This window comes from Podarcis muralis, chromosome 1 (assembly GCF_964188315.1).
Source record: "Podarcis muralis chromosome 1, rPodMur119.hap1.1, whole genome shotgun sequence".
NCBI lineage: Eukaryota > Metazoa > Chordata > Lepidosauria > Squamata > Lacertidae > Podarcis > Podarcis muralis.
Genome location: NC_135655.1, coordinates 65,650,334 through 65,662,751, shown reverse-complemented (window position 1 = coordinate 65,662,751; position 12,418 = coordinate 65,650,334). Strand labels below are relative to the sequence as shown.

Genomic DNA, 12,418 nt, shown 5'->3' with positions numbered 1-12,418 from the left:
GATCTGCAAGGTAGCTGCACTATTTCAGGGCTTGGGGAGATGGAAAACATTCCTGTTTTCCTGAAGAAACTGCCCAAAAGAGAGAAGGAGGTGTCGCTACTGTGAGCAAGCAGGTGAGAGGCAGGGAGGTGGCCTGGCACCCAGGTACAATTCTGCTCCCTCTAGAGTGTCAGCCCTTCTGCTGCTGCACTTAATAAGGGCAGACTAAGAAGGTATTAGAAACCAAAATCTGCACCCCTACGTCAAGTTTCCTCTCATATACAGTCATATATACAGTTGCGTTCACTTCATGTTGCAGAATTTCGGGTTGTGAACATGGTAAACCCGGAAGTGTTTACTTCCGAGTTTCACCGCATGTGCATGCACAGAAGTGATCTACTTACGGACTTTTCAGGGTGTGAACAGCACCCTGAAACAGATCACGTTCATAAGTAGAGGTACCACTGTACTACATAATGTGAATTACAGTTTATTTCCCTTCTTGATGTCATTAGACATAAGGTAGGTTGGGTGGCATGTTACAGAGAAGGAGGGGGAGGTGTGACATAGGACTGCCCTTTCACATGTCAGGCCCATATGTTTTTATGTGCAATTCTAATCTTACATATATATATAGGCTGCAGATATGAAAAACCAAAGAGTCCATCAAAATAGATTGAAGGCAGGAACATCAGCATGTTCAATACACTCCATGTGTTTCTAAATTCTGTATTAGCAGAAAAGGAGCTTACAAACAGGGGACAATGAGTTTATTTTCACTGTCAGTTTCCTTGTGGCTCTCCAGAAAGTGTTTGATATGTTTTTTTCTAAAATGCTTAAGCCCATGTCACAGAATGGTAAACCTGTAAGAATACTAAATCTGCAAGAATAAATCCTATTCTAGTTTGGCAAACCCCATATTATTAATAGTGGATAATATTGTTATCAAGCAGAGAGTGCTTATTTTTCTGCTTAAACATCCTCTGCTGAAAGTTTCAGCAAAAATTAAGCTGCATGACTCAGTACAGATGTCTGTGAAGTATGAAAATGATCTGGGTTTAAGAAAAACAAAACCACCCCAGGCACAATAAAAGTTAAGATTATGTATTTTTTAGGATCACAACTGCTGGATTGATTGCACAAGTTATAAACTCTTCAATGAGCAAACAATTAAGATGAAAATGGACAAAGAGGAATTTATGTTGCCCCACACATTCTCTAAATGATAGAGTTGAGCCTTGACACTTCACTTATTCGGGGTCACGGAGGGGGCGAGGTGGAGAATTCAGCAATATGACAATATGGTGTGCTCAGGGAGGAAGTGAGGGAACCTGCAGGACCATGTGCTTGCTGGATACCAGGGTGGACCTAAGGGCACTCTTCCATTAGCAGAAAGCCTCTTAGGTAAAGGTAAAGGGACCCCTGACCATTAGGTCCAGTCGTGGCCAACTCTGGGGTTGTGGCGCTCATCTCACTTTACTGGCTGAGGGAGCCGGCATACAGCTTCCAGGTCATGTGGTCAGCATGACTAAGCCGCTTCTGGCGAACCAGAGCAGCACACAGAAATGCCGTTTACCTTCCGCCGGAGCGGTACCTATTTAACTACTTGCACTTCGTGCTTTCAAATTGCTAGGTTGGCAAGAGCAAGGACCGAGCAACAGGAGCTCACCCGCCTCGGGGATTCAAACCGCCGACCTTCTGACCAGCAAGTCCTAGGCTCTGTGGTTTAACCCACAGCGCCACCCGCGTACCTAGAAAGCCTCTTACCTTCTCAGAAATGCTGCTTCCAGCTTTGCAAAGAGCATTGCATGAGAAAAGTTATCCCAAATTCAGAAGAATTTCTCAGTTTGGGCCAGCCAAATTGTGTAACAGGTTACACAAGGTCATTCCCAAGACTTTTGTATGGCCCACTGGATTTATACACTGTATTTTCCGTATTGATATTCTGAAGTATAAATCAATGTTACATTGCAAGAAAACTTCTGTAAGCTCTTGCATAACTGGTTAAGGAACATGAAGCAGAAGGTAGGAATAAATGGACAGTTTCCCCAATGGACAGATGTCGAAAGTGAAGCCCACAAGGAACCTGTGTTTTTTTAACTTCTTCATTCATGATTTAGAGTTAGGAGTAGGTAGAGAGGCAGTAAAGTCTGCTGGTGATATCAGTTGTTCAAGGTGGTTAAAACAAAAAGGGATTGCAAGGAGCTCAAATGATTTCTCCAAACTAGGTGAATGGGCAGTAAAATATCAAATACAATTCAGTATAAGAAAGTGTAAAGTTGGGGCACATAAATCCTAATTTCACATATATGTTCATGCAGTCTGAACTGGAAGCTGTTGACCAATTGAATGAAATTCAGCGGAAATTCCTACAGGTAGAAAACTCCCAAGTTCAGAGGAGGTCGACAAGAGCAGCAGTGATCTCACTAAGTCAGTGTAATTGATAAATATAATCTTTCTAGCAGTACAGATGCAAAAACAATATTCCTTCCTAACTTGAACTTGCTGTTTTTTATTTGCTTTTTAGTTCATGAACCATTAGGGAACATGAAAGTCATGTGATTAATGATTTCTTGGAAAACTCAAGGGCTCCAGGACAAAGCAGACCAGACTGCAGTTTGCTAAAGCACATTTCAGTAAGACAAAACTGCCACCCCATGCATAATTATTTAGGCGTAAACCCCAGTGAACTAAGTGGGACCTACTTCCAAGTGATGACGACTAGATTCAAACAACATAGCTATCAAAATACCACCATATTAAAATAATATCTGCTAGTCTGGGGAAAGGAATGTGGACAAAAAGAGACCAAGTGCTGGACAAAATAAACATTGCAAAAATATTTGGAGCTGACTATATTTGTTATGAATAGCTGCATACCAGCATCAACTTCCGATTTCTTGCACCTTGTCTGTCAAATTATTTTAAGAGTGCAATCCTATGCATACTTAACTTGGAAGTAAGTTCCATTGACTTCAGTGGGGCTTACTTCCAAGTAAACATGCCCAAGATTGAACTATAAGTGTATAAATCCACTGAACTCCGCAGCCAACTTAACAGCACATGCCAAAATCTTTTCCCGTAGAAATCTGATCTTTAGCTGGAGTTGCAAAGCTTATCCCATGCCTGCAACTACAGAGATATTGATATCAACACAAATAGATTATGTTGTTTTGTACAGTATCCATCCTGCTGTGAAATAACCATCCAGACAGACTCTCTGAAGGTGAAGTTCAAGAGCCAGCTACTCACCTGAAAAGTCCCTGCGTGGTCTTCTTCTTTCTCTCCCTCTTTGCCCTCTTTCAAAGCAATCAGTGTGAATCCACGAAAATAAGCTGGAGTGGCAGCGGAAAGTGTTACTGGGGGCAAAAAGGCAGGAAAATAAGACTTTTAAAATGAGTTTGTTTCTACAGAGCTTTTAAACAAGATACTTTAGACAGTACTGGTTCCGGATTCATTTATTTTTCTGCAGTGGGTGGTGGCAGGCTTCAGTCATGGCACTGTCAGTCGGGTCCTTTCACCTGAAGTAAACAGGGCGTGCAAACAGTGAATTCTCTTAGACTGCTTATGATCTTCTTGGATATTCTGTGGAAAGTGGAAATGGTAGGGCTATTTGAGGCCCCTCTGCTGGACTTGGGGCCCTGGAAAATGTCCACATCTACCACCTTGATCTTGGCAAACACTGGGCTAACTTTTTACTAACGTTAGAAGACCAGCCACCATTTCTTAATAATGCTTTTATATATGCCTATTACATACCTTACAGTGTTTCAAAATACTTTATGTACATTATTTTTTGGAATCTTTACAAGATCACCATAAAGTCAATCAATGCTATTATCCCTATAATTCAGATGGGGGCTGTGGCAGCTGAGAGCGGCTGTCCAAAGGCCACTTGGCAATTTCACAGAAGAAGCAATGTTTAAAGTGCTAACTTCCTGGTTGGCGCTGATCTCCCACAGTGGGCTGGAAGTGGAATTAAAACTGTGGTTCCATACAGCAGTTAATGCAGCTCTCTTGTTCCTTTTAAGAATCCTACATTCCTGCAAAGCAGTCATACTAAGGAGTGAATCCACTGTTCATGCACAAGGCTTCACATTCTAGAAAGTATGCTTAACTTGCAGTTTTATCTCTGTTCTTTTAACTAGCCCAGCAACACAACCTGAACTTGAGCTGTTGTACAACACCAAGAGAATTTTATTTAAAATTTGTATTTGGAATTAAGTGTCCAGTTAGTGCCAAAGGGTTTCTCTCTCCCCTCCCCCACAAATGCCAGTTTCATGAGAAGGGTTTTCTTTAGGACCTCAGGAGGAGCAGATAGCTCAGTTGGTAGAGCATGAGACCCGTAACCTCAGGCTTGTAGGTTTGAGACCCGCATTGGGTGAAGGATTCCTGCGTTGCTGGGGTTTAGACTAGATGATCCTCATGGTCTCTTCCAACTCTACAATTCTATGGTTCAAGTGCTCCCTCTATGTGTGCTCTGATCCTGTTAATTACTAGCCTCAGCCTTCCACAAACATTTTGCTATTTTCATTAAAACAAACAATGCATGTTAAATGCAAAGGTGCATTTGCATTAAATGTTGCACGTAGTTTGGTTGTGATGTGCCAGAGATTCCTATTGGAGAATGAAGAGCCCTTTTCTACCAAACTTGACTTTTGGTCAAACTGTTCTTATTATTTTTTAGTAACACTTTGTGCAGAATCCTGCTTTATTTCTATGTAGTCTTATCTGGCAGTGAGAGTTTCCAAATAAGTAGATTCTCAATAAATGTATATACTTATATTGATAGTTCTGGTTTTGATTCCTTTCCAAATGATTCCTTCCATTGAATTTTGTTTTTCATTGCTACGAGAGATCAGAATCAATATTTCCAGACAGCTGTCTACTTTGACCTCTTTCCTTAGTTTCAGCCACTTCAGAAACTACAGATGATTTTGTTTTTAGGGGGATTTATTTCCTTTTCCTTTCATTAAAAGTATAAAAAGACTTCACTTTAGAACAAAATAACATAGTGGCAGCTTCCACACTTTCTCATGCTTACAAATAAGCCCAGCTGAGGATGTCATGGTGCTTTCAGAAAGTATAGTCACCCAGGAAGTGCAGACCATGGGGGAGATGAAAGAAAGGTCACTCACAAACACCCCATGGTCACCTTGAAACCGAGGCAAGCTCAGCAAAAAACCTACCCCTCATCTATGAAAAATTTACTGAAATTTTTTCTTTCTCCTTTGATAATTTCCACATGCAGTTCCTTTTCTCATTGACAGAATGGTTGGGAAAAGCACGTGGGGGGGGGATCACCACATAAAAGTAATGTAGAGTAGACCCATTAAAATCAATGAGCTTGACTAAGTTATGCCCATTAATTTCAATAGGTCTATTCTGAGCAAATCTTAGTGGAATATCACTCCTGAAAACAAGTACAATCTCAGGAGAAGCTAAACTCAGCAAACAGAATTAGTATGTTATGGCAGTGGTTCATTAGGTCAATATCCATTTCCACCCCTTCTTGTATAAATCCCTTCTTAGTTAGTAGGATTCACATTTGTTCCTCCTACAGAGAAATGTGATGGGATCACAGCTACACAGATAAATGCTTAATTCCCTTCCTTTATACAACAAAGCCACAGTAGCACTGACTAATGCAAAGCTAGGCAAAATGTCAAAAGTGCATTGCCGAAGGGAATGGATCTCTCTCCCCATATATTTTTCTACTCTGTACTAAACAATGTACTTCAGTTTTCATATTGCTTTTTCAGAAGAGACCCCAATAAACCAAAATGTCACATCAAATTGTCAAAGAGGAGTTGTTTGTTGGTTACTTTTTAGGCAGGGGAGGACCCACTTTGAAATAAAACTAAAACACTTTCTATGGACAAAATTACTTGCGAATTCCCTGCAGATTGATTGCATAACGCTTAACTAAACTGGTTGCAGATCACAGTTTATTCTATTAAAAAGAATGTATACAGTGGAGAATTCAAACCAGTATTCAACACTCTGATGGAACTAGTGTATTATTCCAGTTTAATATAAACCAATAAAAGGGACTCTTCAGTACGATCTATTTTTTTCTGCTTATGGGAATAATTTTATGTGTTCTCATTTTAGTATTCTCTTTCATGAGTAGGTGAGCATCTAGTGCTCATGATTTATATGGCAAGCCTCCTAATTTTATCACATCGTGGAAGTCAGTGCTACAGCCGTCCAGAGTCATTTGACTACACGAGTCTCCTGGTTATTAGCCCCCCATCCCATTTCCCCAGTCCTCCTGGTTATAGGGCAAAATCTGAATACATGAATACTAAAATCAAACAAATACTCCCAGTGTATTCATACTTAAAAGTTTCTGCATTTGATAGTAATGCTGTGTTCTTTTTAAACGGCAGACTCACAATTACAAACTAGCAATTATTATTTCCATCCATGTACTCATGTACAATATCATGCCAGTATGTAATCAAGAGAAAAGTGCATTGCAACTGATACAGCACCCAAATTGGGAAAAGTTTGCCAACTATTATTTCTAGTAGGGTTTCTACAATAGCCTCTATCTCACGGCCCCCAACCCCACATTATAACTCCAAGCAATTAGGCCAATTGGTGCTTTTCCCTAGGAGAGGTCCCATCTTAATCATTTCAGTGGAACTTACTCCCAACCAAGTATGCATAGGATTGCAGCCTAAGCCATACACAACCCATCAGCCCTGCATGATGGTTTGACCAGTGCTCAGCAAGGCAACCCTCCTGGTTTGCCCCACCCACCCACACACTTAGGTAGGTTTATCAAGCCCCTTGTGAACTGCACATCTAAATTAATGTTCTGTGTCTGTCTTGGTGACTTACAAATTTATGCATGTAAAGTAAAATGTGTCAAACCTTCCAGATCATGTAAGCAATGTGTAGGACTGGGGCCAAATTTATATCTGATGATCCAAACCAGGTTGTGAAACAAATCCAAGCAAAACAAAATCCAATCACAAAGACAGCCAAGTGACCCCTTTTGTTAGGACCAGCATGCTTTCTATATGCAAGGTTCATTGTGTGACATGTAGACAACTCTTTGTCAGGCTGGACATTCCAGTATACCTGACAGAATGTCTCCACCCCCATGGCTCAGCCCAGATACTGAGGTCCTCCTCCGATGGTCTTCTGCTGGTTCCATCACTGCGAGAAGCGAAGTTACACAGAACCAGGAAGAGGGACTTCTTGGTAGTGGCACCCTCCCCGTGGAACACTCTCCCTTCAGATGTCAAAGAGATAAAGAACCACAACTTTTAGAAGACATCTGAAGGCTGGGAAGTTTTTAATGCTTTATGTTTTTATATATGCTGTAAGCTGCCTAGAGTGGCTGGACAAACCCAGCCAGATGGGTGGGGTATAAATAATTATTATTAGACAAATAGTAAAAGAGGAAAAATAGATGGTGAATTTTGGAAGATTCAAGACAGACAAAATATAATACATCTTCACACACTGCATAGTTAAACTGGGGAACTGGGGAGTTTGCTACCACAAGGTATGGTAATGGCTACCAACTTGGATGGCTTTAAAAGATTAGACAAATTCATGGAGGATAAGGTTCTTCCATAACTCTTAGCCACAATGACTATGTTCTACCTCCACTGTTGAAGTATGCCTCTGAATACCAGTTGCTGGAAACAGAAGGTGCGGAGAGTTCTGACATGTTTATGGTCTTCCCCTGGGCATCTGGTTTGCCACAATGAGCAGAGAGGCTTAGGTGGTCCTTTGGCCGGATCCAGCAGGGCTCTTTTCATGCTAAGATATTTCTGACCCCACCCCGGCCAAAGCCCCAAGCTTATCTAAGCACTGAGTTTTTAAAATCTGAAATTGAAAGTACTTTCAGACATAAGGATGTATCCAATGGTTTCTGAACATAAAGCTGCTGAGTCAAAGGGATTTTCATACATGCTCCTCTCCATTAAAGCTCCCTACCCACCTTTGATAGTGACATCGACAGTTGTGGATGGTTACTCAAAATGTTGTGCCTTCTTACACAGCCACTGTTAGCTGGCTACTTTTCTGTGATGCTATCTCACATACCTAAAGGTGGGGCTATGTGTCAATGATGCTATGTAACCCTGTGGATGCAGCAAATGGCGAGTGTTTTTCTCCTTCAACACTCTCCCTTCCAAGAAGCCTCTATTTGCAGAGAGACCTATGCCATTAAGCCCACCAATGTAGATTGATTAACCCCATTGTAACCCTTAGCAGCATTAGATCACACCATAGGAAGGAGGCCCCCACACAATTGTTGCTGCATATGAAAGGGCCCTCAGGCACAGTCCCATGTCTATTAAAGGGGTGGGAGTCAGGATGAACTATTAGTGAGCCTCTCTCTGCTTCGGTTTCAGAATTGCTGCTCACAGTTCTAGAAAACCAAAACTCCCACAGTTATTTAATCTTTTAAAAATTATGTACTGATTTTCATTTGTAGCAAAATGCCAAAGTAGTTTTTAATATATTAAAATAATATAAAATCCATTAAAACTGATGACTCAAACACAGCACAGTAACTAGGACACTGGGCATCAGGAAACACTTGGTTTTCACTTGATGGAAACACCTATCTTTGGAGCCATCTTAATCTCAGTAAGAAGAGCATAATATGGTGGGTGCCACACATAAGAGTGTACGTAATACTACTTTCCTGCCCTTTGCCCCAACATTGATGGGATGGTACCGGGGCGCAGAAACTGTGGCTCTCCAGAAGTGGTTGGACTCCAATTCCCATCAGTCCCTGTTCAATAGCCATGCTGGCTGGGCTGATAGGAGTAGATAAATTCATGGAAAACAAGGTTATCAATGGCTACAAGTCATAAGGGCTATATATTACCTCCAGCATCAGAGGCAGTATGTCACTGAATACCAGATCATGAACAAGAGAGTGCTTTTGCTTATGAATTGGCCACTGTGGGTGACATGATGCTGGACTAGATAGGCCTTTGCTCTGATCCTGTGGGATTATTCTTTGTTACTGTCTTTAGAGCCAGTGTAGTGTAGTGGTTAAGAGTGGTAGACTTGTAATCTGGTGAACCGGGTTTGCTTCCCCTCTCCTCCACATGCAGCTGCTGGGTGACCTTGGGCTAATCCATTCTCTGAAGTCTCTCAGCCCCACTCACCTCACAGAGTGTTTGTTGTGAGGGAGGAAGGGAAAGGAGAATGTTAGCCGCTTTGAAACTCCTTAGGGTAGTGATAAAGCGGGATATCAAATCCAAACTCCTCTTCTTCTTCTACAGTCAAACCTTGGTTCTCAAACAGCTTAGTTGACAAACACATTGGCTCCCGAACGCCGAAAACCTGGAAGTGTTCCAGTTTGTGAACTTTTTTTGGAAGCCGAACATCAGACGTGGCTTCTGCTTGAGTGCAGGAAACTCCTGCAGCCAATCGGAAGCTGTGCCTTGGTTTTCGAATGGTTTCAGGAGTCGAACGGACTTCCAGAATGGATTACGTTCAAGAACCAAGGTACCACTGTATATGCAAATTTGGCAGCTCTGCGAGACAGGACTAGAACAGAAATTGTAAGCTTGTAAAAAAGCAAAGCTCAGGAATTGTTTATTACAGGTACTTATGTATCTTTTAGTTTCAGGAGGGGAGGGTTCAGTCTGCAGCCATATTTTAACGCTTTTTACCTACAATCATAAAATGAAAAATGTTTTTCTAAACTATTGCTAAGAGTGTCAAAGTTTTAGCAGGCAGAGTGTTAGGAAAACACCTACACTCATGATGCTAAAAAGAAAATCAAAAGAGCTGGCAATGACTTCCTCTGCCACTTAACTGAAAGAATTGAGAGAGCTACCTTGGATACAGCAGGCAAGAGGATAACGGGGACCCAAATGTAGACTTCACAGCACAATCATATGCATATTCAGTTTGCTTGAGCATAAGTCCCACTGTGTTCAGTTGCACCTACTCCCAGTTACATGTACATAACATTGCAGCCTTAGACTTTTGTCATGCTTCAGGCAAAGGAAGACCTGGGAGGTTGAGGAACAGGCAGAGAAGGAACTTTCCTACCTTACTCTCCTCATGCTCTCAGCTGAAGACAACTCTTTTAGGCTTATCTCATCTCTCCTATTGCTTCTGGAACAATGCAATCACTACAGATACCACATAAAGCACATATAGGCACTGCATTTAAATAGTAGTTTAAATGGCTAGCCACGCCACACCCCACCCTGGAATCCCAGGGAGTGTATTTTGGTGAGAATGCTAAAATAAATCAAGTACACTGACAGGAAGGAGGCTTTTCTCATCTGCACAAAATTATTTCAGTGGCCCTTTACATATTGCCTCCAAAGAAGAAGTGTAAGAGAGGGAGAACAAACTGGATGGGACTCAGTGTTGCCTAAAATGTGCACCCACTAATTATATGAATAATTGCTTTGCTTTTGGTAAAAAAAAATGAGGTGCTGATATACTGATAAAAGTGTCATGGGTGCCAACAGAAAATGGCTGCCATGGGCAGCAAAGAAAAAGGTCATGGTACTCTGTACTGGTGGGTACTGTTACAGAAAAAGCCGTATGTATAGGTGCAAATTTAGAAACAACGAGTATAACTTAAATACATATAAGGATAGTAGGGAAGGCTAGATAAGACATGTGCCTGCTTAGTCTGCTGTCCAGATGCTAACTGTTGATGGGCAATTCCTAGGCCCTCTCTGCTCTCCCCCGTTTAATGGCTCTTTATCTTTAAGCCCTTCAAATCAAGGAGTGTTCTCTGTAAAGTAGGACATATGGCCACCCTCCTTAGAAAGGACAAAAGGCACCACAGAGCACTGACTGTTGTTTTACAAGCTGCACCTTTCCACATGTGGCCATGTTTTCTACCCTCCACGTGACAGAATCCCTTTTGAGCCCATGAATGCAAACAAGGCAGCACAGATTATCAACATGTCCTGAACATATGCTAGTAAAGAGAGAAATGTGTGGTGAACTCTTCCACAGGAACGTTCTCCAGACACATCCTGCCACGTGGAGGCTGAACTTATGGCCAAAGGGGAAATCAGTTGTGTGAAGCATCTGCTAGGCGGGAAAACAACTTGTCCCAAGTTCCAGGCCATCCCGTGATATTTTGCTGCCTGAGGTGGAGCAGCAAATGGTGCCCTCCACCAAGACAAGGTGGACCCAAGGCACAAAATCCCACAAGCACCTCTTCATCTCCCTGGCAGCACATATCCATGACAATCAATTAAATAACCAACAAGTCATCTGCCTGAAGTGGCCGCCTCCCTCTGCCAGCTCTGCCATGTGTTGATTCCTCTCCCTGCAAAAGTGTGAATCTTCCTCCCATGGTTAAAAACCACCTCACACCCTGTGCTCATCCAAAGAGAAGTAGCAGTTGTGAACAGGAAAATCATGCTTGCTCTTTCTGTTTGAAGAACAGCTCCAGGTGGCAAAGCCTTCTACCAGAAACCCCACGCAGTGACAAAAACACATAAGAAATAGACTAAGGATTTGGCACCAGGAGGTTCCCCCTCTCTCCCACTAATGCTCTCAGTCCCTGTTAACATCATTTGCTGAATCTTTGGCTATAACTCAGCTGTCTTTCTCAGCATCTTCTGCACAGTATTTCTTGCTTCCTGGTAATTTATAGGCAACAAAGCCTCAGTTTGTCCTTAATTAATCAGCTTTGCCTCTTACACAGATTTTGTTCAGATAAGACAGATATTTTCTAAGATCACTGTTATTACTTTTTTTAAAAAAACCAAACAACTAAGCCTAGGAAAGATTTTTCCCCCAGACTGTGTGATGTCATTTCATGTTGCATGAGAGAGACTTGTTAAATTCTTGTGACAGTTAATAAAAATAAAGCTAAGTGACAACATTAAACTGCTGTAGGAAACATAAAGTTATACTTACAACATTTTCTCATGCTCCTCCCATCTGGCTAAGTTTTAGGAGGATCTGGAAGAATTTAGCTTTGAAAACTACAAGTAATGTGTGCTAAATTTCCAGTGTCACATCCTCTAATGAGCCAGAGATCAGAATCTGAAAACTTTTACCACTCGTAAATGTGTGTGCAAATGATTATTTGATTGCATTCTGCTGGCAAAAACTTCATATTTCCTCCAAGTTTGTTCTGGAAGTTTATTTGAGAGTCTATTTCCCCCTCCAGATCCAAGAAACAAAAAACCCTTCTTGGCAACTAAAAACAATACTCTGTAGAACTTTTCACTGCGAGTAATTTTCAAACCTTTGCAAGAATATTTCCAGGCCATTAAGAAACCAAATAGGCAGGTGCCAAGTTGACTTGGCACAGAAAAGAGTTGCAAACTCAAAGTTTAGCTGGTCACCTGTTCATGGAGAATAATTTAGGGTATGGTGGTTGTTTTACATGTAGATTCAGCTTTATTTCTTTTATTCAACCCACTTTCCTCCCAACTGTAAAAAAACACACCAAATCCCAAATATT

The 12,418-nt window shown here is 41.5% G+C and overlaps 1 protein-coding gene across 1 annotated transcript in view; it reads right to left on the bottom strand.

Annotated features, from left to right (window-relative positions):
- SPON1 (spondin 1) overlaps positions 1–12,418 on the bottom strand; it is a 262,295-nt gene that overhangs the window by 248,002 nt on the left and 1,875 nt on the right. The window contains exon 2 of the mRNA XM_028730502.2: positions 3,232–3,338. Coding sequence (XP_028586335.1) covers positions 3,232–3,338 — 107 coding nt within the window. The remainder of the gene's footprint in view (positions 1–3,231; positions 3,339–12,418) is intronic.